We start from the raw sequence: 27,890 nt of genomic DNA, 5'->3' as shown, positions 1-27,890 counted from the left end.
GTACTTAGTACTACTGCCTCCTCTTCATTACCATAGGACAGTACTTTATAATGTACTATGTCTCAGAGGGAACTATTGTACTTTTTACTGTACTATATCTTAGAGGTAAATATGTATATTTATTTGTGTGTTTCTCTCAATGTGTATGTGTGTGTGTGTGTGTTTCTCTATGTGGGTGTGTGTGTTTCTCTTTGTATGTGTGTGTGTGTGTGTTTCTCTATGTGGGTGTGTGTGTGTGTATGTTTGTTTCTCTATGTGTGTGTGTGTGTTTCTCTTTGTGTGTGTGTGTGTGTACGTGTTTCTCTATGTGTGTACTTCCTGGTTCTCTTGTGTTCTCTCCTCTCGGTTCTAGGTTCTTCTGATTCTTTATTTCTTCCGTTGCTCCGTCAGAACTCCACCATGTTGGTCCACTAACAGCTGGAGGTTTAAACCACTAACTAACTAGTTAACTAGCGCTAACTAGTTAGCTCCGTGCTAGCTGTTAGCAACCCCGTCGGTTACAGGTGAGACATTACGTCATTAATAATAACTGCTGGTTAGTTGTTAAACTGTTAACTAACGGTAGTTAGTTGAAGCGGCTGTAAGCTGTATCTCTCTGTCTGGTGTGTTCGTCTAACTCTGTCGTTTCTTTAAACTTCACTAACTAGCCTCATGTTAGCCTAGCCTCTGGCTCAGCGGTACTTTCCAAACTCCACACGCCGGACTCCGTTCACTTTATTGCGGTTTAACGGAGCGACGCTCCGGTAACCGGAGAGTCTCACTAAATAGTGAACTTGTGATTTGTTCCGTATATCCGGAGACATGAAGTCATTCGGCTGACAGCGAACACTACAAAGGTCTTTATATCAATGAAGCATGAACCTGTGAGCCGTTGCGGTGTGAAGTTTTGTTATGAGTATAATGTGTGTATATATATATATATATATATATATATATATATATATATATATATATATATATATAATAAGCGTAACTGCTGCTAACATGAAGCCGAACTCACCTTTATACTCAACAGGTCTGTGTACTTTGTCATTTTAAGTTTAATTTATGATAATTAGAAGAAAAACACAAACACGCCAGTTTTTACTGTGTAGTCTGGTAAACAGAGGTCTGTGAAGAAGTAACTAAAGTGGTGTAAAAGTATTTAGATTACTGTCTCGTGGTGGTAACGATGGCATAGTGTAAAAGTACTTTTATATCAAATATCTTTAGATAAAGTCCTGATTAACTTATTATGATACTTAATCCTGAATACACACAAGATGATCTTAGCAAGATGTTTAAGTCCTTATTTACATATATATATATATATATAAGTACATGTTCCAGGTACTGTAGTGAATGAGTATCTAAAGAGTGTTAAAGATATTAACATGTATTTATGTCAGGAGGTAACAAAACATACTTTTTACTTATTTAAATAACAGTTATAGTAGTTTCAGAACTGGTTGTGTATTAAGTATTAAATACTTCTTAAAGTGTGTATTTGTGTGTATTTTCCAGGCATGTTTGCGTCCTGCTGTAACTGGTTGTGTCTGGACTCTGGTGCTGACGTAGGAGACGTTGGAGACGAGCGACGTCATCAGTCCTACACCAACTCAGGCTTCAACAGCCAGCCGTCCCCCCCCACACCCGAACTCACCTGTAAGGCCTGCGGGGGGCGCCTCGACACACCTGCTAAGAAGGTAACAGATCATGAGAGACGTACGGTTCTTCATGTGTTAAAGCTGCATTCTCTCTAGTGTCCACCAGGGGGCGACTCCTCTGGTTGTATAGAAGTCTATGAGAAAATGACTCTACTTCTCTCTTGATTTATTACCTCAGTAAACATTGTAAACATGAGTTTATGGTCTCAATCTCTAGTTTCAAGTCTTCTTCAATACAGCATGATGTTCATTTAGTACATTATGGTCCACTTAGAGTCAAACAGACCATAAAGCAGGGGATGCTTTAGGGCGGGGCTACACAGTGATTGACAGGTCTCTACCAGAGACGTATACGGCGTCTCTACGTCACTCCTCCTCAGTCCAGATATGGTCACTTCCTGTTCACTGGTTTTGGCCGAACTCAAGGCTTCAAAACTGTGTTTGTATATCACAAACGTTTCATCAATATCTCTCTCTCTCTCTCTCTGTCTCTCTCTCTCTCTGTCTCTCGCTCTCTGCCTCTCTGTCTCTCTGTCTCTGTCTCTCGGTCTCTCGCTCTCTGTCTCTGTCTCTCTCTGTCTCTCTCTGCCTCTCTCTCTCTGTCTCTCTGTCTCTGTCTCTCTGTCTCTGTCTCTCTGCCTCTGTCTCTCTCTGTCTCTGTCTCTGTCTGCCTCTGTCTCTCTCTGTCTCTCTCTCTCTCTGTCATCCTGGAGAGCATTCATGCTTTTGTTCTTTTACAGTTTCTGTGTGAACGTCTCAATAGTTGTAATAATATAATTAATAAGAATAAAATGCTGTGTTTTGTGTCCGTCGTCCTCCTCTAACCTTCAGCAGGTCTGATATCTCCTGCTAGTCGATCGGTAATCAATGCTTGTTTGTTGTCGTGACCAATCGGAGGACACGTCGTGACTCATGAGACACAAACAGGAAGTGAAGTCACTGAATGACACTCTGCTGATAAAATGTGGAACATGTAAACCAGAGACACAGGTTTCTCTTTGTCAACGTGTGTTATATTTAATGTTCCTTTGTTTTAACAAGTAGTTCTTCATTGAAGCAGACTTGATATTTGGTCATGTGGTAAAAACTAATGTGACTCATATGGTTTCTATCAAGAAGTCTTTTTATAGGAAATATTCAGACTCGTGGTTTTTAGGATCAGTGTCCTGCTGAGGAAAAACTCTAAAAACCAGATTCCTTCATGAGAAACATGAAAATAGTATCGACTGAGTTTTTAAATATTTACATATTTAAAGGCGTTTACAGAAATATACGTTTTAGTGACGCCAAAACACATTAAAAACATCTTTATACGTGAAGACTACAGGACAAAATGGAACTTTTAGACCCCTGATCACGTTTCTCTGGTACTAATTATTGATCGTTGATGATCCATATGGTTGTTTGATTATAGCAGCTGGTCTACAAGGATCCAGAATATTTATTTTGCCACCGTCCCAAAAATCATTGCAACGCTCAGTAAACCATCAACAATACTAAATGTTCTACTTTGACTTTGTGATCGTCATTTATAGAGTTTTTTCTTTATAAAAACACAATTCAAATGATAAGGGAATAAAATATTGTATTTATATAGATTAAAATAAATCTCTTCATAATTATTATTAATGAAGTATAATAATGTGCTTAGAGCTCGTGTTAGGAAGATAAACAGCTCATAATTCATTTATAATATCTATTTTATATTCATGTGAAAACATCTCCTTCAAACTACTGGATTTATTAAAGTTAATCACCAAAACTGCATTTTACAGACAACATATGAACACATCATGATAATGTTATAATGTACCTTCAGCCAGTACTCGCGTTCACTGAGCAGAGCCTGAAGGCATCATAATGTAACTGAAGTGAACCTCCGTTGGTTAGCCGTTAGCGGTGCTGCTAACGTTACTAGCTCTCCTCCTGTTGGTTAGCCGTTAGCGGTGCTGCTAACGTTACTAGCTCTCCTCCTGTTGGTTAGCCGTTAGCGGTGCTGCTAACGTTACTAGCTCTCCTCCTGTTGGTTAGCCGTTAGCGGTGCTGCTAACGTTACTAGCTCTCCTCCTGTTGGTTAGCCGTTAGCAGTGCTGCTAACGTTACTAGCTCTCCTCTGATTGGTTGTTTACAATGAAACATGATCAGAGACCAGATGATTGACAGGTGTCTCTCTCCACCAGCATGTCTGTGTGGACTGTAAGAAGGACTACTGCAGCCGTTGCTCCACCCAGCTGGAGCCCCGCCCCCGCCTCTGTCACACCTGTCAGCGTTTCTACGGCAACCTGCTGGAGCGGGCGGAGCTGATGAAGCTGAAAGTGAAGGAGCTGAGAGACTACCTGCACCTGCACGAGGTGTCCACCCACCTGTGCAGAGAGAAGGTCACTTCCTGTCCTCCACTGAGCAGCTTGAATGTAGAAAACCGGGTCCCCGTTAAAACCCTCTGTGTCCCCTTTTGTTCAGGAGGAGCTGGTGGAGCTGGTCCTCGGGCAGCAGTCCGACGAGTCCTCCCCGTCCGTTGAGTCCGCCCCCGAGACCCTGACCCCTGATCCCCCCTCTGCGACCTCTGACCCCCCTGACCTCACCCCTCACATCTCCACCTTGACCCTGGACTCCCCCGCCTCCACCCCCGAGCCCCCGGCCCCACAGCCTGAAGCCCCGCCCCCGCCTACAGAGACCGCCCCCGCTGAGCCCGACGTTCAGGACGAAGACCAGGTGAAACCAGAACAGGGGAGAGAGACTCAGGCAGGGTCTTGTTTTATGACTCAGGGTCTTGTTTTATAAGTCTAGGTCTTGTTTCTGAGTCAGGGTCTCTTTTCTGAGTCAGGGTCTTGTTTTATGAGTCAGGGTCTTGTTTCTGAGTCTGGGTCTTGTTTTATGAGTCTGGATTCTTCAGATCTTGATTTAGTGTCCTTTGTCTGTCTGGTTCAGAACTCGGACTCGGAGGAGGTCCCGGTTTCGGGTCGCCGGGCCTCTCTGTCTGACCTGAGATGTCTGGACGACATTGAGGCGCTCAGCGTCCGACAGCTGAAGGAAATCCTCGCCAGGAACTTTGTCAACTACAAAGGCTGCTGTGAGAAGTGGGAGCTGATGGAGAGAGTGAGCCGGCTGTACCAGGACCAGCAGAACTTACTGGGTGAGTACCAGGACCATAGAGGGTCAGGACCATAGAGAGTCAGTATCAGGAACATAGAGGGTCAGGACCATAGAGGGTCAGGACCAGGACCATAGAGGGTCAGTACCAGGAACAAAGAGGGTCAGTACCATACAGGGTCAGTACCAGGACCATAGAGGGTCAGGACCATAGAGAGTCAGTACCAGGAACATAGAGGGTCAGGACCATAGAGGGTCAGTACCAGGAACATAGAGGGTCAGGACCAGGACCATAGAGGGTCAGGACCATAGAGGGTCAGTACCAGGACCATAGAGGGTCAGGACCATAGAGAGTCAGTACCAGGAACATAGAGGGTCAGGACCATAGAGGGTCAGTACCAGGAACATAGAGGGTCAGGACCAGGAACAAAGACGGTCAGGACCAGGGACAAAGAGGGTCAGGACCATAGAGGGCCAGTACCAGGAACAAAGACGGTCAGGACCATAGAGGGTCAGTACCAGCAACATAGAGGGTCAGGACCAGGAACATAGAGGGTCAGGACCATAGAGGGTCAGTACCAGGAACAAAGACGGTCAGGACCAGGGACAAAGAGGGTCAGGACCATAGAGGGCCAGTACCAGGAACAAAGACGGTCAGGACCATAGAGGGTCAGTACCAGGAGCAAAGAGGTTCAGGACCATAGAGGGTCAGGACCAGGACCATAGAGGGTCAGTACCATAGAGGGTCAGTACCAGGACCATAGAGGGTCAGGACCATAGAGGGTCAGTACCAGGACCATAGAGGGTCAGGACCGTAGAGGCTCGGTACCAGGACCAGCAGATCCTCCTGGGTGGGTCGGCTGATGGTTTGATGCGACCCACAATTCAATGCTAAGCTAAACCATCCATCTCCAGGTGGGTTGATTAGTTTTATAAATACATTTATAAATTGTTAACTGTTTGTCTTTCAGCCGCCAGCGCTGTGAACGCCTCTGGTGAGTTTTGTGTTTCCTCTGAAAAGATAAGATGACAAAGATAAATAAGCAGTATAGAAGACAAACGATATCAAAACAGAACAATCTATTTCTTCATTTATATTTGTCTGTGAATTCCTTTGAGTATTTGATTCATCGTTATCAAGCTATTTTCATTTATTTATTATCTATTTTGATAATTCTTAGTTCAACGTCCTTTTTAGAGACAAATGCCCAAAACTCTGCTTGTCTAATGATATCAAACTGAATATCTTCGGGTTTTGGACTGTTGGTAAGGACTACTTATTGACGTTATACAGATGGATAAATGGATGAAATAATTGGTAATAAAAGTAATAAGTTCACCGTGTCCTGTACGTCTCGGTCTCCCTCCAGAGTCCGGCGGTGTTGGTGGATCTGCAGGTCCGGAGGAGAACCTCTGTAAGATCTGTATGGACTGTCCCATCGACTGTGTCCTGCTGGAGTGTGGTCACATGATCACCTGCACCAAGTGCGGCAAAAGGATGAGCGAGTGTCCCATCTGCCGCCAGTACGTCGTCCGAGCCGTCCACGTCTTCCGGTCCTGAGCCAGCAACCCTGATCTGAACCCAGGTGAACCACATTCCAGTCTGATCCACACCAAAAATCTACTTCCAATCCCAGTTTAACCAAACCAACCGACTTCCAATCCCAGTTTAACCAAACCAACCGACTTCCAATCCCAGTTTAACTAAACCAACCGACTTCCAATCCCAGTTTAACCAAATCAACCGACTTCCAATCCCAGTTTGACCAAACCAACCGACTTCCAATCCCAGTTTAACCAAACCAACCGACTTCCAATCCCAGTTTAACCAAACCAACCGACTTCCAATCCCAGTTTAACTAAACCAACCGACTTCCAATCCCAGTTTAACCAAATCAACCGACTTCCAATCCCAGTTTGACCAAACCAACCGACTTCCAATCCCAGTTTAACCAAACCAACCGACTTCCAATCCCAGTTTAACCAAACCAACCGACTTCCAATCCCACAAACAACCGACTTCCAATCCCAGTTTGACCAAACCAACCGACTTCCAATCCCAGTTTAACCAAATCAACCGACTTCCAATCCCAGTTTGACCAAACCAACCGACTTCCAATCCCAGTTTAACCAAACCAACCGACTTCCAATCCCAGTTTAACCAAACCAACCGACTTCCAATCCCAGTTTAACTAAACCAACCGACTTCCAATCCCAGTTTAACCAAATCAACCGACTTCCAATCCCAGTTTGACCAAACCAACCGACTTCCAATCCCAGTTTAACCAAACCAACCGACTTCCAATCCCAGTTTAACCAAACCAACCGACTTCCAATCCCACAAACAACCGACTTCCAATCCCAGTTTGACCAAACCAACCGACTTCCAATCCCAGTTTAACCAAACCAACCGACGTCCAATCCCAGTTTGACCAAACCAACCAACTTCCAATCCCAGTTTGACCAAACCAACCGACTTCCAATCCCAGTTTGACCAAACCAACCGACTTCCAATCCCAGTTTGACCAAACCAACCGACTTCCAATCCCAGTTTAACCAAACCAACCGACTTCCAATCCCAGTTTGACCAAACCAACCGACTTCCAATCCCAGTTTGACCAAACCAACCGACTTCCAATCCCAGTTTGACCAAACCAACCGACTTCCAATCCCAGTTTAACCAAACCAAACTAACTGAACTCTTTTTTTTTTTAATGGAGATCCAAAAGTTTCTATTTATTGTTTCTATTATTAAATCTTCTTCTTCTTCTTCATCTGCAGGATGGTCATCAAAGGAACAAACTGAAGGGACCGTCTACAGCTGTGTTTTATTTTGGTGACTCTATTTTTCTAGTGTAAATATGAAGACGAATGTAAGAAGTATCCTTATGTTTGAACATAAACACTAAATGTACAGACCGACTCTTAAGATTTTAACCTTTGAACTCGTGGCCCAGAGAGACTCTACCAAAGAGAAGCTTCACCTGGACAGGTGAGGAGGGTCCAATGTCACCACGCGGCCTTTAACTCACTTATTACAGCCTTTACTCTGTTTACACTGTAAAAAATAACTCCATGAAGTGAAGCTAAACCACTTCAGCCTTTCCTCGCTGCTTCAGTGTAATACAATCTGCTTCAGACCAGCAGCCAATCAGAGACAAGACATCAACGTGTTCATTAAACTGCCTTAAACTCAGATTACCAGCAGGAGAATAACCTCTGACCTCCACACACATACAGTCTGAGCCCTGGCCCCAGCCTCAGGTGATTGGTGCTGCACCTGTCAATCACAGCTTTTACCTTAAGACGTGCAGGTGAGCAGAAAGATGTGAACGTTGGTTTAATAGAAACAAAAGAGGACCCAGGACGCGTCCCTGAGGAACTCCATGTGTTATTAACAGACAGAACAAGAGGATTCAGGCATCTTTACCAGCAGACTGTCTCTGTGTTGTTGAACAGAAACTTTATCAGTTAAACTCTTTGGTGTGAAGTTGACTTTGTGTCGTCGTTGTAACTCTGAATGCACTAATCTGTTGATGTTTGAACTTTTTCTTTAGTTGATTTTGTTTTGTTGGGACAAAGAAGAGGAACTTGGTCCGGAGGGACAATGCAGGAAATATTTTTGTTTTGTTTGTTCTTGTGAGATCATTAAGGTTTATTTTTGTTGTGAATATGTTAGATTAATTTTTCTGAAATGATGGTTGGTATTAACAGCCGTTCTTACTTTGGGATCACACGTTTATCTTCAAGTTTAACTTGTGGAGCATTAGTTTCCCTGTACTTTGATTCCTCAGCTACAACATACGTACATAACGCAATAATCACAGTTTTATTTGAACTCTTCAGGTATCTGTTAGCATTGTTAGCTGTCCCTACTGAGACCAACACAGCTGGAAGCTAACGTGCTAGCATCCGGTTGGTTCTCTCCTCGGTCCAGCAGGTCTGAGTGTTGAGGTTTGTTAAAATAAAGCAGTTTCTACTTTCTTGATTGTGTCATTTGAATAATAGTTTGAGGATCAAAGGGTTCTAACTTGTGACCCACTGGAGGGGTCCCAACCCACAGTTTGGGAACCACTGCCTTAGTCTCAGTGAGACACGCTAACGCTGAACATTCTGATTTTAATCACACTTCAGATACTTTGTGATGTTTTTAAATCTGGTAAAAAATGAAATACTGTACATTTGAAGAAGCTTTAGTTTTCTGAGTGAATTTTTGTAATAAAACCAAATCTCCGGTTGTGCGTCCATTCTGTCCTCGCATTACTTTTCTCACTCTGTTGGCAGAACACATGGAGCGGTGTTACGTAATTACAACATTTACAACTCATGAAAAGATGGTTCATTGGAAAGAATGAGCTGCTTATTAACATTTCTTCTCCCGCAGATATAATACAGGACAAGCTAACTCCATTGGATGGGGTTCTGCTGCTCCACATCTAAATCCAGCACCACTAAAGTACAAAATGATGGAAGTTCTTTGATGACGGAAGTGTTTTTTACAGCTGGAAGTCAGAACTTGCTGTGGCGATGTTCCTCTTTTCTACTTCGCTAAATGAAGTCTATTTTCACTCAGGTTTGGTCTTGAACTAATCCAAAAGTAACAGAAAGTAATCAAGTTACGTTACTTTAATATTGTGATACGTGTATATGGTTAGTGATTACATCTTACAGGTAGTTAGTCATTTATCGGAATACATTTTAAAGTGCAGGTGTGACCATATCAGTGAGGCCTCATCAATGTATTCTGTCTCCTCAAGGCGGCTCCATGTCCTGGATCATCTTTTGTCCCTCGTAAAGAATGATTTATGGTTATTCTTTAGTTTTCTGATGCAAGGGTTCTAAAATGCTGTACACATTGTTTAGAGTACTTAAAGTATAAAGTAGCATCACTCAATATAGTCAAGTAAAGTACAATTACCTAAAACATTGTACTTAAATACTGCTAAAGTACTTAGTTACAACTCACTACTGATTATTTGTAATGTTTTAAATTAGACCTCACAACATTTATATTTTGTATTATCATGTTTGTTCTTATCATTTATTTTATTTTTCTAATTATGTTGTATCTTAAGAGTATTGGACATTTAAGGTCACACAGAGCTGATATATTTAATTTATCATAATATTAAATGTGGGCGGGGCTATGTCTGTCCTCGGCTGTCCATTGGGTGTTTTGACTATAGAGGGCGGGACCTATGCTGTTCATTGAGCAGTGGGCGGGACTGTGTCTGTCCTCGGCTGTCCATTGGATGTTTTGACATTAGGCTGTTCATTGGTCAGGTGAAAGGGCAGTGGGCGGGGCTCAGTTTGAACCAGAGTCCCGCCGCAGAGAGAAGTGTCAGGTTTCATTTTAGCATAAAGCTAAGCTAGTCCTCCATCATCATCATCGGAGAGTTTAGATAAAGTGACCGGCTCCTGGTTCACCTCAGTGGGCCTTTAATGGACGTGTAGACGGTCATTGTGTCCGCGTGTGTCGGCTCGGTTCGTAGCCGTGTTAATCAGAGGAGTTATATTAAAGTTAGAGTGAGACGGTGGTCATGGAGGACAGCGGCTCAGTTAACCCGAAGAAGAGGAGGCAACCAGCGGGGAGGAAGAGTCGACAGAGCGGGAGGACCACCAGCATCCGGGTACTGTACGAGCTAACCGTTAGCATCACCGCTAACCGTTAGCATCACAGGTCTAAGCGGAGTTTTACCGAAATGTTTTCAACTAGTGTAAAGACGAACACGTTACCAAAACGCTTCAATAATACCACATGTAATGAAGACAATCTACTGAACCTCGACACGTTTTACTGTGAATGTGGTGAACTCTATATGACGTTATTACGGTAGTTGTTCTCTGACCACGGGTGTGACGGTGAAACCTGGGACTCTCACAGGGCGAGCTAACGGAAACATGTCCCGGTTCAGATGGTTCTGTTGAAATTATGTCTAAGTTTAATATTACTCTCTCTTCTATGGTGATACACCATAAAGTGTCTCTAAGGCGACCAGGACATGTTTACGTCAGTGAGTTACCGTAAAGGAGAGAAAACTAACACAATGTACACAATATTGATGACGTTCTTCTTTACATCAATGATAATTTAACATTAAAAAAAAGTGGTGTGTGTGTGTGTGTGTGTGTGTGTACATATATATATATATATATATATATATATGTATGTGTATATATATATATGTGTATATATATGTATATATATGTATGTATATATATGTATATATATGTATGTATATATATGTATATATATGTATATATATATATGTGTATATATATGTATATATATGTATGTATATATATGTATATATATATATATATATATATATGTGTATATATGTATATATATATATGTATGTATATATATATATATATATGTATATATATGTATATATATGTATGTATATATATATATATATATATGTGTATATATATATACACATATATATATATACACACACACACACCGTTACCGTTTTATTTACATGTAGTTTTTTTCCCCTAAAAGAAGAAGAATGAAGTGATTAAAACATGTCCTCAGTGATATTGATTAAAGACGTTTAAAGTTAGACCGGTTCAGGTACACACACACACACACATGTTTGTGTCACATGACAGAGAGAATCCTGTTGAATCACTTTGATTATTGATCATTAACTATTGATGGAAGAGATCAGCTGATGTTCAACAGATGTTCTGTTTCTACTGTGATGAAGTTAACTCCAGCTTCTTCTAGGAGGCTTTTATTGTGAAACTCTTGACCCTGAAACAGGAAGCTGTTCCTGTTTAAATCTAAGCTTCCAGCTGATTTCATAAAACTAAATTAAGCAAGACTAAGTGTGAACAGGTGTGATGTTACACTTGACTGTAGATGTTTGCATTAAAAACAAATCAGAATTTAACAGTTTGTTTGCATGTTGTTTCAGGTGAGTCTGGAGAAGGTTCTGGGCATCAGCACAGCCAGCAGCAGCAGTTTGACCTCTGACCCAAAATCTGGGCTCATTGCCTACCCTGCAGGGTAAGCTCCGCCTCTTTTGACTCACCTGTGTGGACAGGGCGACGGACAACATGAAGATGAAACGTTGGCTGTGATTTTTAAAAAAATTTTAAAATTTGAATAAACCTGTGTTTGTTTCAGGTGTGTCATCGTGCTGCTTCACCCGAAGAAGAACAAACAGAGTCACATCATCAACACGTCCAGGTAGGATGTGATGGACTCATTAGGAAACACCTGAGAACATGAGATCTTTAACATGCATTCAACGTCTCAGGTTCTGCAGCTTCTTCTTGCAGTTATATTTCAGCTAGATTGAAACAAAGAGTTTAAAATCTGTACATGAAGGGCTGTATAGCGCCGCGAAGTAGGGCCGTATGGCGCCGCGAAGAAGGGCCGTATGGCGCCGCGAAGAAGGGCCGTATGGCGCCGCGAAGAAGGGCCGTATGGCGCCGCGAAGAAGGGCCGTATGGCGCCGCGAAGAAGGGCCGTATGGCGCCGCGAAGAAGGGCCGTATGGCGCCGCGAAGAAGGGCCGTATGGCGCCGCGAAGAAGGGCCGTATGGCGCCGCGAAGAAGGGCCGTATGGCGCGGCGAAGAAGGGCCGTATGGCGCCGCGAAGAAGGGCCGTATGGCGCCGCGAAGAAGGGCCGTATGGCGCCAGGAAGAAGGGCCGTATGGCGCCAGGAAGAAGGGCCGTATGGCGCCGCGAAGTAGGGCCGTATGGCGCCGCGAAGTAGGGCCGTATGGCGCCGCGAAGTAGGGCCGTATGGCGCCGGGAAGAAGGGCCGTATGGCGCGGCGAAGTAGGGCCGTATGGCGCGGCGAAGAAGGGCCGTATGGCGCCGGGAAGAAGGGCCGTATGGCGCGGCGAAGAAGGGCCGTATGGCGCCGCGAAGTAGGGCCGTATGGCGCGGCGAAGTAGGGCCATATGGCGCGGCGAAGTAGGGCCGTATGGCGCGGCGAAGAAGGGCCGTATGGCGCGGCGAAGTAGGGCCGTATGGCGCGGCGAAGTAGGGCCGTATGGCGCGGCGAAGAAGGGCCGTATGGCGCGGCGAAGCAGGGCCGTATGGCGCGGCGAAGCAGGGCCGTATGGCGCGGCGAAGCAGGGCCGTATGGCGCGGCGAAGCAGGGCCGTATGGCGCGGCGAAGCAGGGCCGTATGGCGCGGCGAAGCAGGGCCGTATGGCGCCGGGAAGAAACTCAACAGATTGCAGTAAAGACGTGTTTGTGTTTCAGGAAACCTTTCAGTGCTCTGGCCTTCTCCCATGATGGAAAACACCTGGTCACTGGTGAGGTAGGAGCTGAGTCCCACGCACCTGAGACTGTTGTTGCCTCTAGGTGTGTGTATACCTGAGTGTGTCTATGTTCCAGAGTGGTCACATGCCCTGTGTGCGGGTGTGGGAGGTGGATGGAGGTCAGGTGGCCGAGGTTCAGTCTCATAAATACGGAGTTTCCTGTGTGGCGTTCTCCACCAACAGCTGCTACATCGTGTCTGTGGGATACCAGCATGACATGACTGTTAGTGTGTGGGACTGGAGGGTGAGGACACACACACACACAAACAGAGACACACACACACACATCAGTACCTGTTTTTGTACATCATGATATTGAGTCCTTCCTGTCTTTGTGCCTTTGAGCAGAAAGGTGAGATCATCGCCTCCAACAAAGTGTCCAGCAGAGTGTCCTCCGTCTCGTTCTCTCAGGACAACAGCTACTTCGTCACTGCGGGAAACCGACACGTCAAGTTCTGGTACCTGGACGCCTCCAAAGAGAGACGGGTACCCATCATCTCGTCAGCCAATCACTGCTCGCCTACACTCTCGTCAGCCAATCGGTAGTCTGAACTAACTGTTTTTCATCCCATATTCAGGTGAACAGCACGGTGCCTCTGATTGGTCGGTCAGGGTTGCTAGGAGACCATAAGAACAGCGTGTTCAGCGGGGTGGCGTGCGGGCGTGGCCTCGTGGCGTCCAGCACCTACTCCATCACCAGCTCAGGTCTGCTGTGTCTGTTCAACAGCAGCCGACACCTGGAGGCCTGGGTCAACCTGAAGGTCAGTGAGGGGCACAGGAAAGTACACCCGAACCATGTAAAGTAAATAAAAGCTCATTGTTATTTAGACTATGTTGTTGTCGTTGACAGACGTCGGCGGCGAGCTGTCTGGCGGTCACCGAGGACTTCATCTTCTGTGGTTGTGCTGACGGAGTCATCAGAGTGTTCAGTCCATCCAACCTGCAGTACATCACCACTCTGCACCACCCTCACCGCCTGGGGGTCGACCTCACGCAGAGTGTACAGCACAGGTACAAGTACTACCAACACACTGGGTACAAGTACTACCAATACACTGGGTAGATTATTGAGAGAACACCTGGTGAATACCTGTGTCTCTTGTTACCTGCCAGTCTTGGCGCTCGGTACCCTGACACGATGGCCGTGACCTTTGACCCCGCCGCCCGTCATCTGACGAGTGTGTACAACGACCACAGTGTTTACGTTTGGGACGTCAACGATGTGAAGAGCGCCTGGAAGCTCTACTCTGCTCTGTACCACAGCAGCTGTGTGTGGTGCGTCGAGGTACGTCTGCAAATACTACTAGATGTACTTCAGTAATAGTACATATACTTAACATACTGCTGGGAATACTTCATTAATTATCAAAATACTTCAAACACTACTAGATATACTTCAGATATTATAGAAATTCTTCAAATATTACAGGAAATACTTGAATCATGATATAAACACTTCAGATTGTAGATACTAGTACATGTATACTTTGTCCTCAGGTGTATCCAGAGCTGTCCGATGTGTCTCAGGCGTGTCTTCCTCCGTCCTCTTTCCTCACCTGTTCCTCTGATAACACCATCAGACTGTGGCACACCGACCCCCCCACCGGACACGGAAACCTCTACAGCAACGTAAGACCAGCTAGAGAACTAGTATCCAAGAGTAAAAGTATACCAGTGTACACGATTACAAGTGTACGAGGGTAGGAGCGTACGAGAGTAGTATACGAGAGTAGAAGTATACAAGTATTTGAGTGTACTAATGAGGCTCAGGACCAAACCACAGAGCTCGTAGACGTCCTCTCATGAATAACTTCCTGTTTGTGTTTCAGGACCTGCAGAGGATTCTGTATGTGGGGGAGAACACGCAGGCCGAGGGGGAGAAGGGGGGGGAGGCCGCCGGGGCTGATGGGAAAGCTGGCGTCAGAGTCCTGAGCATCAGTCCTGATGGACAGCACCTGGCAGCCGGAGACCGCTGTGGAAACCTGCGGTGAGAAACACGTAATGATGGCGTGGTGATGGCGTGATGATGTGATGATGTGATGATGATATGATGATGGCGTGATGATGACGTGATGATGACGTGGTGATGGCGTGGTGATGGTGTGGTGATGGCGTGATGATGGCGTGATGATGGCGTGATGATGACGTGATGATGACGTGATGATGACGTGGTGATGGCGTGGTGATGATGTGGTGATGGCGTGGTGATGTGATGATGGCGTGATGATGACGTGATGGTGATGATGACGTGGTGATGGCGTGATGATGGCGTGATGATGATGTGATGATGGCGTGATGATGACGTGATGATGATGTGATGATGGCGTGGTGATGGCGTGATGATGGCGTGGTGATGGCGTGATGGTGATGATGATGGTGATGATGATGGTGATGATGACGTGATGATGATGTGATGATGGCGTGGTGATGGCGTGGTGCTGGCGTGATGGTGATGATGACGTGATGATGATGTGATGATGGCGTGATGATGACGTGATGATGATGTGATGATGGCGTGATGATGGCGTGATGATGATGTGATGATGGCGTGATGATGGCGTGGTGATGATGATGATGGTGATGATGATGTGATGATGACGTGATGATGATGTGATGATGGCGTGATGATGACGTGATGATGATGTGATGATGGCGTGGTGATGGCGTGATGATGGCGTGGTGATGGCGTGATGGTGATGATGATGTGATGATGATGGCGTGATGATGACGTGATGATGATGTGATGATGATGTGATGATGACGTGGTGATGGCGTGGTGATGACGTGATGGTGATGATGATGGTGATGATGATGATGTGATGATGGCGTGATGATGACGTGATGATGATGATGTGATGATGGCGTGGTGATGACGTGATGATGGCGTGGTGATGACGTGATGATGGCGTGGTGATGGCGTGGTGATGACGTGGTGATGGCGTGGTGATGGCGTGATGTGATGATGACGTGATGATGTGATGATGATGTGATGATGGCGTGATGATGATGTGATGATGGCGTGATGATGATGTGGTGATGGCGTGATGATGGCGTGATGATGATGTGATGATGATGTGATGATGGCGTGGTGATGGCGTGATGATGGCGTGGTGATGGCGTGATGTGATGATGGCGTGGTGATGACGTGCTGTGATGATGGCGTGGTGATGACGTGGTGATGACGTGGTGATGGCGTGGTGTGATGATGGCGTGGTGATGATGATGTGATGGTGATGGCGTGATGATGACGTGATGATGATGTGATGACGGCATGATGATGTGATGATGACGTGGTGATGACGTGATGGTGATGATGATGATGTGATGATGGCGTGATGATGACGTGATGACGATGATGTGATGATGGCGTGGTGATGGCGTGATGATGGCGATGATGTGATGATGTGATGATGATGTGATGATGACGTGGTGATGGCGTGATGATGATGATGTGATGATGGCGTGATGATGGCGTGATGATGACGTGATGGCGTGGTGATGGCGTGGTGATGTGATGATGGCGATGATGTGATGATGGCGTGGTGATGGCGTGATGATGTGATGATGGCGTGGTGATGTGATGATGGCGTGATGATGACGTGATGATGATGTGATGATGATGATGGCGTGATGATGGCATGATGATCAGGGCTCTAGTTATTATTGATCTCTGCTGCCCTCTGCTGGACAACACCTCTAGTTCTACACATATTAACCTTTAAGCCTCACATGGACATTTGGGCTTTTTCATTGTTAAAGTTTCGGCTGTTTTCATGCAAAATGTTAAACATTTATAATTAGGTCTATAATAAACTATGTAGCCAAATAAAGATAAAACTACAAAAATGTCCCCATTAAAACAAAACGTTTGATCCCACGACCATTAGAGCATCAAACTCTTTATTTTGACATTTGACGTGCTTTTTCTCATAATCAATACTGTTCTATATCCTATATTATACATAGTTAACTGTGTGTGTGTGTGTGTGTGTGTGACCTGCTCCTCACAGACATTAAATGAGACGTTTTTCTGTGTTCAGTATCTTCGGTCTGGAGTTCCTGGACCAGCTGGTGAAGATCGAGGCTCACGACTCGGAGGTGTTGTGTCTGGAGTTCTCCCCCACGTCCACAGGTGAAGAGCTCAGGTCAAAGGTCACCACCAGCACCAGGAGGAGGTGGAGGTTTGGGTCCACGTCGGTGTGACACCTGACTGATGTCGTTGTTTCAGGTATGAATCTGTTGGCCTCGGCCAGCAGAGATCGACTGATCCACATCTTCAACCTGGAGAAGAACTACAGTCTGCAACAGACTCTGAACGACCACTCGGCCTCCATCACCGCTGTCAAGTTCTCTGGTAACGTAGACACTCACACTCTGTGTTCATGTCCATCGTTCAGGAAGCTTCTACTGCAGTAAAAGTACTAATGCCACCATGTAGAAACACAAGTACAAGGCCTCATTATGCAGAGCGATACATATCATATTATTACTTTGTGTTCACGTTATAAAACACTGTTTACACGTCTGTTTAAGATGCTTTAAAGTACACAAAGTTATCAGTATTTCCCAGCTGGTATTACTTTGTATCACCAGATAAAAACACGACCGTCTCATCTGATAATAACTCTTCATGTTTCCTGTGTTCAGGTGAGAGTCCAGAGGTTCGGATGATCAGCTGTGGAGCCGACAAAAGTCTCTACTTCCAGTCAGCTGAACAGGTCTGAACCCACTCTGATATGTAAAGAGATGTATAAGAACGATAGAAATACATCCAATACTACCAGAAGTACTTCAATAATGATAGAAATACATCCAATACTACCAGAAGTACTTCAATCATGATATAAATACATCCAATACTACCAGAAGTACTTCAATCATGATATAAATACATCCAATACTACCAGAAGTACTTCAATAATGATAGAAATACATCCAATACTACCAGAAGTACTTCAATCATCCCATAAATACATCCAATACTACCAGAAGTACTTCAATCATCCCATAAATACATCCACTACTGCCTGAAATACTTCAATACTACCAGTGTCTTGGGTTACTGTTTTATTTAATGAGCTTTTTTTTTTTTAGGTAAAAACTAAAATACTCAGAATTGTGTAATGTCACGTATGTTTTGTGTGATGTCATGTCTGACGCGGTCCAGACGGTGGAGGGTCCCTGGTTCTCCAGGAGTCACCACGTGGTGGAGAAGACGACTCTGTACGACATGGACCTGGACTCATCGAGGACTCACGTCTCCGTCGCCTGTCAGGACAGAAACGTCAGGTGAGAAGAGTAGAAGAAGAGAAGGATTTATAATGATGAGAGTAGAAGAAGAGAAGGATTTATAATGATGAGAGTAGAAGAAGAGAAGGATTTATAATGATGAGAGTAGAAGAAGAGAAGGATTTATAATGATGAGAGTAGAAGAAGAGAAGGATTTATAATGATGAGAGTAGAAGAAGAGAAGGATTTATAATGATGAGAGTAGAAGAAGAGAAGGATTTATAATGATGAGAGTAGAAGAAGAGAAGGATTTATAATGATGAGAGTAGAAGAAGAGAAGGATTTATAATGATGAGAGTAGAAGAAGAGAAGGATTTATAATGATGAGAGTAGAAGAAGAGAAGGATTTATAATGATGAGAGTAGAAGAAGAGAAGGATTTATAATGATGAGAGTAGAAGAAGAGAAGGATTTATAATGATGAGAGTAGAAGAAGAGAAGGATTTATAATGATGAGAGTAGAAGAAGAGAAGGATTTATAATGATGAGAGTAGAAGAAGAGAAGGATTTATAATGATGAGAGTAGAAGAAGAGAAGGATTTATAATGATGAGAGTAGAAGAAGAGAAGGATTTATAATGATGAGAGTAGAAGAAGAGAAGGATTTATAATGATGAGAGTAGAAGAAGAGAAGGATTTATAATGATGAGAGTAGAAGAAGAGAAGGATTTATAACGATGAGAGTAGAAGAAGAGAAGGATTTATAATGATGAGAGTAGAAGAAGAGAAGGATTTATAATGATGAGAGTAGAAGAAGAGAAGGATTTATAATGATGAGAGTAGAAGAAGAGAAGGATTTATAATGATGAGAGTAGAAGAAGAGGAGGATTTATAATGATGAGAGTAGAAGAAGAGAAGGATTTATAATGATGAGAGTAGAAGAAGAGGAGGATTTATAATGATGAGAGTAGAAGAAGAGAAGGATTTATAATGAGAGTAGAAGAAGAGAAGGATTTATAACGATGAGAGTAGAAGAAGAGAAGGATTTATAACGATGAGAGTAGAAGAAGAGAAGGATTTATAACGATGAAAGAGAGAGAGTAGAAGAAGAGAAGGATTTATAATGATGAGAGTAGAAGAAGAGGAGGATTTATAACGATGAGAGTAGAAGAAGAGAAGGATTTATAACGATGAGAGTAGAAGAAGAGAAGGATTTATAACGATGAAAGAGAGAGAGTAGAAGAAGAGAAGGATTTATAACGATGAGAGTAGAAGAAGAGAAGGATTTATAACGATGAAAGAGAGAGAGTAGAAGAAGAGAAGGATTTATAATGATGAGAGTAGAAGAAGAGGAGGATTTATAATGATGAGAGTAGAAGAAGAGAAGGATTTATAATGAGAGTAGAAGAAGAGAAGGATTTATAACGATGAGAGTAGAAGAAGAGAAGGATTTATAATGATGAGAGTAGAAGAAGAGGAGGATTTATAATGATGAGAGTAGAAGAAGAGAAGGATTTATAATGATGAGAGTAGAAGAAGAGAAGGATTTATAATGATGAGAGTAGAAGAAGAGAAGGATTTATAATGATGAGAGTAGAAGAAGAGAAGGATTTATAACGATGAAAGAGAGAGAGTAGAAGAAGAGAAGGATTTATAATGATGAGAGTAGAAGAAGAGGAGGATTTATAATGATGAGAGTAGAAGAAGAGAAGGATTTATAATGATGAGAGTAGAAGAAGAGAAGGATTTATAATGATGAGAGTAGAAGAAGAGAAGGATTTATAATGATGAGAGTAGAAGAAGAGAAGGATTTATAATGATGAGAGTAGAAGAAGAGGAGGATTTATAATGATGAGAGTAGAAGAAGAGAAGGATTTATAATGATGAGAGTAGAAGAAGAGGAGGATTTATAATGATGAGAGTAGAAGAAGAGAAGGATTTATAATGAGAGTAGAAGAAGAGAAGGATTTATAACGATGAGAGTAGAAGAAGAGAAGGATTTATAACGATGAGAGTAGAAGAAGAGAAGGATTTATAACGATGAAAGAGAGAGAGTAGAAGAAGAGAAGGATTTATAACGATGAGAGTAGAAGAAGAGAAGGATTTATAACGATGAGAGTAGAAGAAGAGAAGGATTTATAACGATGAAAGAGAGAGAGTAGAAGAAGAGAAGGATTTATAACGATGAGAGTAGAAGAAGAGAAGGATTTATAACGATGAAAGAGAGAGAGTAGAAGAAGAGAAGGATTTATAACGATGAAAGAGAGAGAGTAGAAGAAGAGAAGGATTTATAACGATGAGAGTAGAAGAAGAGAAGGATTTATAACGATGAAAGAGAGAGAGTAGAAGAAGAGAAGGATTTATAACGATGAGAGTAGAAGAAGAGAAGGATTTATAATGATGAGAGTAGAAGAAGAGAAGGATTTATAATGATGAGAGTAGAAGAAGAGAAGGATTTATAACGATGAGAGAGAGAGAGTAGAAGAAGAGAAGGATTTATAATGATGAGAGTAGAAGAAGAGGAGGATTTATAACGATGAGAGTAGAAGAAGAGAAGGATTTATAACGATGAGAGTAGAAGAAGAGAAGGATTTATAACGATGAAAGAGAGAGAGTAGAAGAAGAGAAGGATTTATAACGATGAGAGTAGAAGAAGAGAAGGATTTATAACGATGAAAGAGAGAGAGTAGAAGAAGAGAAGGATTTATAACGATGAAAGAGAGAGAGTAGAAGAAGAGAAGGATTTATAACGATGAGAGTAGAAGAAGAGAAGGATTTATAACGATGAAAGAGAGAGAGTAGAAGAAGAGAAGGATTTATAATGATGAGAGTAGAAGAAGAGAAGGATTTATAATGATGAGAGTAGAAGAAGAGAAGGATTTATAACGATGAGAGTAGAAGAAGAGAAGGATTTATAATGATGAGAGTAGAAGAAGAGAAGGATTTATAACGATGAGAGTAGAAGAAGAGAAGGATTTATAATGATGAGAGTAGAAGAAGAGAAGGATTTATAACGATGAGAGTAGAAGAAGAGGAGGATTTATAACGATGAGAGTAGAAGAAGAGAAGGATTTATAATGATGAGAGTAGAAGAAGAGAAGGATTTATAACGATGAGAGTAGAAGAAGAGAAGGATTTATAATGATGAGAGTAGAAGAAGAGAAGGATTTATAACGATGAGAGTAGAAGAAGAGGAGGATTTATAATGATGAGAGTAGAAGAAGAGAAGGATTTATAACGATGAGAGTAGAAGAAGAGAAGGATTTATAATGATGAGAGTAGAAGAAGAGAAGGATTTATAATGATGAGAGTAGAAGAAGAGAAGGATTTATAACGATGAGAGTAGAAGAAGAGGAGGATTTATAACGATGAGAGTAGAAGAAGAGAAGGATTTATAATGATGAGAGTAGAAGAAGAGAAGGATTTATAATGATGAGAGTAGAAGAAGAGAAGGATTTATAACGATGAGAGTAGAAGAAGAGGAGGATTTATAACGATGAGAGTAGAAGAAGAGAAGGATTTATAATGATGAGAGTAGAAGAAGAGAAGGATTTATAACGATGAGAGTAGAAGAAGAGGAGGATTTATAACGATGAGAGTAGAAGAAGAGAAGGATTTATAACGATGAGAGTAGAAGAAGAGGAGGATTTATAACGATGAGAGTAGAAGAAGAGAAGGATTTATAATGATGAGAGTAGAAGAAGAGAAGGATTTATAATGATGAGAGTAGAAGAAGAGAAGGATTTATAACGATGAGAGTAGAAGAAGAGAAGGATTTATAATGATGAGAGTAGAAGAAGAGAAGGATTTATAACGATGAGAGTAGAAGAAGAGAAGGATTTATAATGATGAGAGTAGAAGAAGAGAAGGATTTATAACGATGAGAGTAGAAGAAGAGAAGGATTTATAACGATGAGAGTAGAAGAAGAGAAGGATTTATAACGATGAGAGTAGAAGAAGAGAAGGATTTATAACGATGAGAGTAGAAGAAGAGAAGGATTTATAACGATGAGAGTAGAAGAAGAGAAGGATTTATAATGATGAGAGTAGAAGAAGAGAAGGATTTATAACGATGAGAGTAGAAGAAGAGAAGGATTTATAATGATGAGAGTAGAAGAAGAGAAGGATTTATAACGATGAGAGTAGAAGAAGAGAAGGATTTATAATGATGAGAGTAGAAGAAGAGAAGGATTTATAACGATGAGAGTAGAAGAAGAGAAGGATTTATAACGATGAGAGTAGAAGAAGAGAAGGATTTATAACGATGAGAGTAGAAGAAGAGAAGGATTTATAATGATGAGAGTAGAAGAAGAGAAGGATTTATAATGATGAGAGTAGAAGAAGAGAAGGATTTATAACGATGAGAGTAGAAGAAGAGAAGGATTTATAATGATGAGAGTAGAAGAAGAGAAGGATTTATAATGATGAGAGTAGAAGAAGAGAAGGATTTATAATGATGAGAGTAGAAGAAGAGAAGGATTTATAATGATGAGAGTAGAAGAAGAGGAGGATTTATAATGATGAGAGTAGAAGAAGAGGAGGATTTATAACGATGAGAGTAGAAGAAGAGAAGGATTTATAACGATGAGAGTAGAAGAAGAGAAGGATTTATAACGATGAGAGTAGAAGAAGAGAAGGATTTATAATGATGAGAGTAGAAGAAGAGAAGGATTTATAACGATGAGAGTAGAAGAAGAGAAGGATTTATAACGATGAGAGTAGAAGAAGAGAAGGATTTATAATGATGAGAGTAGAAGAAGAGAAGGATTTATAACGATGAGAGTAGAAGAAGAGGAGGATTTATAACGATGAGAGTAGAAGAAGAGAAGGATTTATAATGATGAGAGTAGAAGAAGAGAAGGATTTATAATGATGAGAGTAGAAGAAGAGAAGGATTTATAACGATGAGAGTAGAAGAAGAGAAGGATTTATAATGATGAGAGTAGAAGAAGAGAAGGATTTATAATGATGAGAGTAGAAGAAGAGAAGGATTTATAACGATGAGAGTAGAAGAAGAGAAGGATTTATAACGATGAGAGTAGAAGAAGAGAAGGATTTATAATGATGAGAGTAGAAGAAGAGAAGGATTTATAATGATGAGAGTAGAAGAAGAGAAGGATTTATAACGATGAGAGTAGAAGAAGAGGAGGATTTATAACGATGAGAGTAGAAGAAGAGAAGGATTTATAATGATGAGAGTAGAAGAAGAGAAGGATTTATAATGATGAGAGTAGAAGAAGAGAAGGATTTATAACGATGAGAGTAGAAGAAGAGAAGGATTTATAATGATGAGAGTAGAAGAAGAGAAGGATTTATAATGATGAGAGTAGAAGAAGAGAAGGATTTATAACGATGAGAGTAGAAGAAGAGGAGGATTTATAACGATGAGAGTAGAAGAAGAGAAGGATTTATAACGATGAGAGTAGAAGAAGAGAAGGATTTATAACGATGAAAGAGAGAGAGTAGAAGAAGAGAAGGATTTATAACGATGAGAGTAGAAGAAGAGAAGGATTTATAACGATGAAAGAGAGAGAGTAGAAGAAGAGAAGGATTTATAACGATGAAAGAGAGAGAGTAGAAGAAGAGAAGGATTTATAACGATGAGAGTAGAAGAAGAGAAGGATTTATAACGATGAGAGTAGAAGAAGAGAAGGATTTATAACGATGAAAGAGAGAGAGTAGAAGAAGAGAAGGATTTATAATGATGAGAGTAGGAGAAGGATTTATAATGATGAGAGTAGAAGAAGAGGAGGATTTATAATGATGAGAGTAGAAGAAGAGAAGGATTTATAATGAGAGTAGAAGAAGAGAAGGATTTATAACGATGAGAGTAGAAGAAGAGAAGGATTTATAACGATGAGAGTAGAAGAAGAGAAGGATTTATAACGATGAGAGAGAGAGAGTAGAAGAAGAGAAGGATTTATAACGATGAGAGAGAGAGAGTAGAAGAAGAGAAGGATTTATAATGATGAGAGTAGAAGAAGAGAAGGATTTATAATGATGAGAGTAGAAGAAGAGAAGGATTTATAATGATGAGAGTAGAAGAAGAGAAGGATTTATAATGATGAGAGTAGAAGAAGAGGAGGATTTATAATGATGAGAGTAGAAGAAGAGAAGGATTTATAATGAGAGTAGAAGAAGAGAAGGATTTATAACGATGAGAGTAGAAGAAGAGAAGGATTTATAACGATGAGAGTAGAAGAAGAGAAGGATTTATAACGATGAGAGTAGAAGAAGAGAAGGATTTATAACGATGAGAGTAGAAGAAGAGAAGGATTTATAACGATGAGAGAGAGAGAGTAGAAGAAGAGAAGGATTTATAATGATGAGAGTAGAAGAAGAGAAGGATTTATAACGATGAGAGAGAGAGAGTAGAAGAAGAGAAGGATTTATAACGATGAGAGAGAGAGAGTAGAAGAAGAGAAGGATTTATAACTATGAGAGAGAGAGAGTAGAAGAAGAGAAGGATTTATAACGATGAGAGAGAGAGAGTAGAAGAAGAGAAGGATTTATAACTATGAGAGGGAGAGAGTAGAAGAAGAGAAGGATTTATAACGATGAGAGAGAGAGAGTAGAAGAAGAGAAGGATTTATAACTATGAGAGAGAGAGAGTAGAAGAAGAGAAGGATTTATAACTATGAGAGAGAGAGAGTAGAAGAAGAGAAGGATTTATAACGATGAAAGAGAGAGAGTAGAAGAAGAGAAGGATTTATAACGATGAAAGAGAGAGAGTAGAAGAAGAGAAGGATTTATAACGATGAAAGAGAGAGAGTAGAAGAAGAGAAGGATTTATAACGATGAAAGAGAGAGAGTAGAAGAAGAGAAGGATTTATAACGATGAAAGAGAGAGAGTAGAAGAAGAGAAGGATTTATAACGATGAAAGAGAGAGAGTAGAAGAAGAGAAGGATTTATAACGATGAAAGAGAGAGAGTAGAAGAAGAGAAGGATTTATAATGATGAGAGAGAGAGAGTAGAAGAAGAGAAGGATTTATAACGATGAGAGAGAGAGAGTAGAAGAATAGAAGGATTTATAACGATGAGAGAGAGAGAGTAGAAGAATAGAAGGATTTATAACGATGAGAGAGAGAGTAGAAGAAGAGAAGGATTTATAATGATGAGAGAGAGAGTAGAAGAAGAGAAGGATTTATAACGATGAGAGAGAGAGTAGAAGAATAGAAGGATTTATAACGATGAGAGAGAGAGAGTAGAAGAATAGAAGGATTTATAACGATGAGAGAGAGAGAGTAGAAGAATAGAAGGATTTATAACGATGAGAGAGAGAGAGTAGAAGAATAGAAGGATTTATAATGATGAGAGAGAGAGAGTAGAAGAATAGAAGGATTTATAATGATGAGAGAGAGAGAGTAGAAGAATAGAAGGATTTATAATGATGAGAGAGAGAGTAGAAGAAGAGAAGGATTTATAACGATGAGAGAGAGAGAGTAGAAGAATAGAAGGATTTATAATGATGAGAGAGAGAGAGTAGAAGAAGAGAAGGATTTATAACGATGAGAGAGAGAGAGTAGAAGAATAGAAGGATTTATAATGATGAGAGAGAGAGTAGAAGAAGAGAAGGATTTATAATGATGAGAGAGAGAGAGTAGAAGAAGAGAAGGATTTATAACGATGAGAGAGAGAGAGTAGAAGAATAGAAGGATTTATAATGATGAGAGAGAGAGTAGAAGAATAGAAGGATTTATAATGATGAGAGAGAGAGAGTAGAAGAAGAGAAGGATTTATAACGATGAGAGAGAGAGAGTAGAAGAATAGAAGGATTTATAATGATGAGAGAGAGAGTAGAAGAATAGAAGGATTTATAACGATGAGAGAGAGAGAGTAGAAGAATAGAAGGATTTATAATGATGAGAGAGAGAGAGTAGAAGAAGAGAAGGATTTATAACGATGAGAGAGAGAGAGTAGAAGAATAGAAGGATTTATAATGATGAGAGAGAGAGTAGAAGAAGAGAAGGATTTATAATGATGAGAGAGAGAGTAGAAGAAGAGAAGGATTTATAACTATGAGAGAGAGAGAGTAGAAGAATAGAAGGATTTATAATGATGAGAGAGAGAGTAGAAGAAGAGAAGGATTTATAACGATGAGAGAGAGAGAGTAGAAGAATAGAAGGATTTATAACGATGAGAGAGAGAGTAGAAGAAGAGAAGGATTTATAATGATGAGAGAGAGAGTAGAAGAAGAGAAGGATTTATAACGATGAGAGAGAGAGAGTAGAAGAATAGAAGGATTTATAACGATGAGAGAGAGAGAGTAGAAGAATAGAAGGATTTATAACGATGAGAGAGAGAGTAGAAGAAGAGAAGGATTTATAACGATGAGAGAGAGAGTAGAAGAATAGAAGGATTTATAACGATGAGAGAGAGAGAGTAGAAGAAGAGAAGGATTTATAACGATGAGAGAGAGAGAGTAGAAGAATAGAAGGATTTATAACGATGAGAGAGAGAGAGTAGAAGAAGAGAAGGATTTATAACGATGAGAGAGAGAGAGTAGAAGAATAGAAGGATTTATAACGATGAGAGAGAGAGAGTAGAAGAATAGAAGGATTTATAACGATGAGAGAGAGAGAGTAGAAGAAGAGAAGGATTTATAACGATGAGAGAGAGAGAGTAGAAGAAGAGAAGGATTTATAATGATGAGAGAGAGAGAGTAGAAGAAGAGAAGGATTTATAACTATGAGAGAGAGAGAGTAGAAGAATAGAAGGATTTATAACGATGAGAGAGAGAGTAGAAGAAGAGAAGGATTTATAACGATGAGAGAGAGAGAGTAGAAGAATAGAAGGATTTATAACGATGAGAGAGAGAGAGTAGAAGAATAGAAGGATTTATAACGATGAGAGAGAGAGAGTAGAAGAAGAGAAGGATTTATAACGATGAGAGAGAGAGAGTAGAAGAAGAGAAGGATTTATAACGATGAGAGAGAGAGAGTAGAAGAAGAGAAGGATTTATAACTATGAGAGAGAGAGAGTAGAAGAAGAGAAGGATTTATAACGATGAGAGAGAGAGAGTAGAAGAAGAGAAGGATTTATAACGATGAGAGAGAGAGAGTAGAAGAAGAGAAGGATTTATAAGATGAGAGAGAGAGTAGAAGAAGAGAAGGATTTATAACTATGAGAGAGAGAGAGTAGAAGAATAGAAGGATTTATAACGATGAGAGAGAGAGAGTAGAAGAGAGAAGGATTTATAACGATGAGAGAGAGAGAGTAGAGAATAGAAGGATTTATAACGATGAAGAGAGAGAGTAGAAGAATAGAAGGATTTATAACGATGAGAGAGAGAGAGTAGAAGAAGAGAAGGATTTATAACGATGAGAGAGAGAGAGTAGAAGAAGAGAAGGATTTATAACGATGAGAGAGAGAGTAGAAGAAGAGAAGGATTTATAACGATGAGAGAGAGAGAGTAGAAGAAGAGAAGGATTTATAACGATGAGAGAGAGAGAGTAGAAGAAGAGAAGGATTTATAACGATGAGAGAGAGAGTAGAAGAAGAGAAGGATTTATAACGATGAGAGAGAGAGTAGAAGAAGAGAAGGATTTATAACGATGAGAGAGAGAGAGTAGAAGAAGAGAAGGATTTATAACGATGAGAGAGAGAGTAGAGAAGAGAAGGATTTATAACGATG

General features: G+C 41.2%; 2 protein-coding genes across 3 annotated transcripts; both read left to right on the top strand.

The window, feature by feature from the left end:
* The first annotated feature begins 241 nt into the window (after positions 1 to 241).
* Positions 242 to 8,981, top strand: rffl (ring finger and FYVE-like domain containing E3 ubiquitin protein ligase). The gene is made up of 8 exons (XM_076082765.1): positions 242 to 503; positions 1,504 to 1,685; positions 3,827 to 4,024; positions 4,107 to 4,358; positions 4,575 to 4,779; positions 5,708 to 5,731; positions 6,107 to 6,322; positions 7,518 to 8,981. The coding sequence occupies exons 2-7, from the start codon at positions 1,506 to 1,508 to the stop codon at positions 6,295 to 6,297; spliced, it is 1,050 nt and encodes a 349-aa protein (XP_075938880.1). The 5' UTR covers positions 242 to 503; positions 1,504 to 1,505; the 3' UTR covers positions 6,298 to 6,322; positions 7,518 to 8,981.
* Positions 8,982 to 10,042: 1,061 nt separating this feature from the next.
* On the top strand, positions 10,043 to 19,750 carry LOC142939579 (mitogen-activated protein kinase-binding protein 1-like). Of its 2 annotated transcripts, XM_076082785.1 has the most exons (15): positions 10,043 to 10,366; positions 11,666 to 11,757; positions 11,878 to 11,940; positions 12,970 to 13,027; positions 13,105 to 13,272; positions 13,377 to 13,514; positions 13,607 to 13,789; positions 13,879 to 14,039; positions 14,142 to 14,313; positions 14,526 to 14,657; positions 14,858 to 15,015; positions 17,069 to 17,160; positions 17,257 to 17,382; positions 17,676 to 17,746; positions 18,196 to 19,750. In XM_076082785.1, exons 1-15 carry the CDS (start codon positions 10,277 to 10,279, stop codon positions 18,319 to 18,321), a joined length of 1,830 nt encoding a protein of 609 aa, XP_075938900.1. In that variant the 5' UTR covers positions 10,043 to 10,276; the 3' UTR covers positions 18,322 to 19,750. The 2 variants fall into 2 exon arrangements, with proteins under 2 accessions (XP_075938900.1, XP_075938901.1); XM_076082786.1 differs by lacking the exon at positions 10,043 to 10,366 and having other exon boundaries at positions 11,681 to 11,757; positions 12,970 to 13,022.
* The last annotated feature ends 8,140 nt before the right edge of the window (positions 19,751 to 27,890 follow it).

The sequence above is a fragment of the Anarhichas minor genome, unplaced genomic scaffold, assembly GCF_050575085.1.
Source record: "Anarhichas minor isolate MPS153535 unplaced genomic scaffold, ASM5057508v1 ptg000102l, whole genome shotgun sequence".
NCBI classification, from domain to species: Eukaryota; Metazoa; Chordata; class Actinopteri; order Perciformes; family Anarhichadidae; genus Anarhichas; species Anarhichas minor.
Note: the sequence above shows the minus strand (reverse complement) of the source record. Positions and strands in the feature narration are given on the sequence as shown.

Excerpts from the sequence above, each read along its gene's own strand:
- rffl (XM_076082765.1), top strand. The coding sequence starts at position 1,506 with ATGTTTGCGTCCTGCTGTAACTGGTTGTGTCTGGACTCTGGTGCTGAC. Across the intron at positions 1,686-3,826 it reads TCGACACACCTGCTAAGAAG|CATGTCTGTGTGGACTGTAA; the intron begins GTAACAGATCAT and ends TCTCTCCACCAG. Across the intron at positions 4,025-4,106 it reads CCCACCTGTGCAGAGAGAAG|GAGGAGCTGGTGGAGCTGGT; the intron begins GTCACTTCCTGT and ends CCTTTTGTTCAG.
- LOC142939579 (XM_076082785.1), top strand. The coding sequence starts at position 10,277 with ATGGAGGACAGCGGCTCAGTTAACCCGAAGAAGAGGAGGCAACCAGCG. Across the intron at positions 15,016-17,068 it reads GACCGCTGTGGAAACCTGCG|TATCTTCGGTCTGGAGTTCC; the intron begins GTGAGAAACACG and ends TTCTGTGTTCAG. Across the intron at positions 17,161-17,256 it reads GTTCTCCCCCACGTCCACAG|GTATGAATCTGTTGGCCTCG; the intron begins GTGAAGAGCTCA and ends TCGTTGTTTCAG.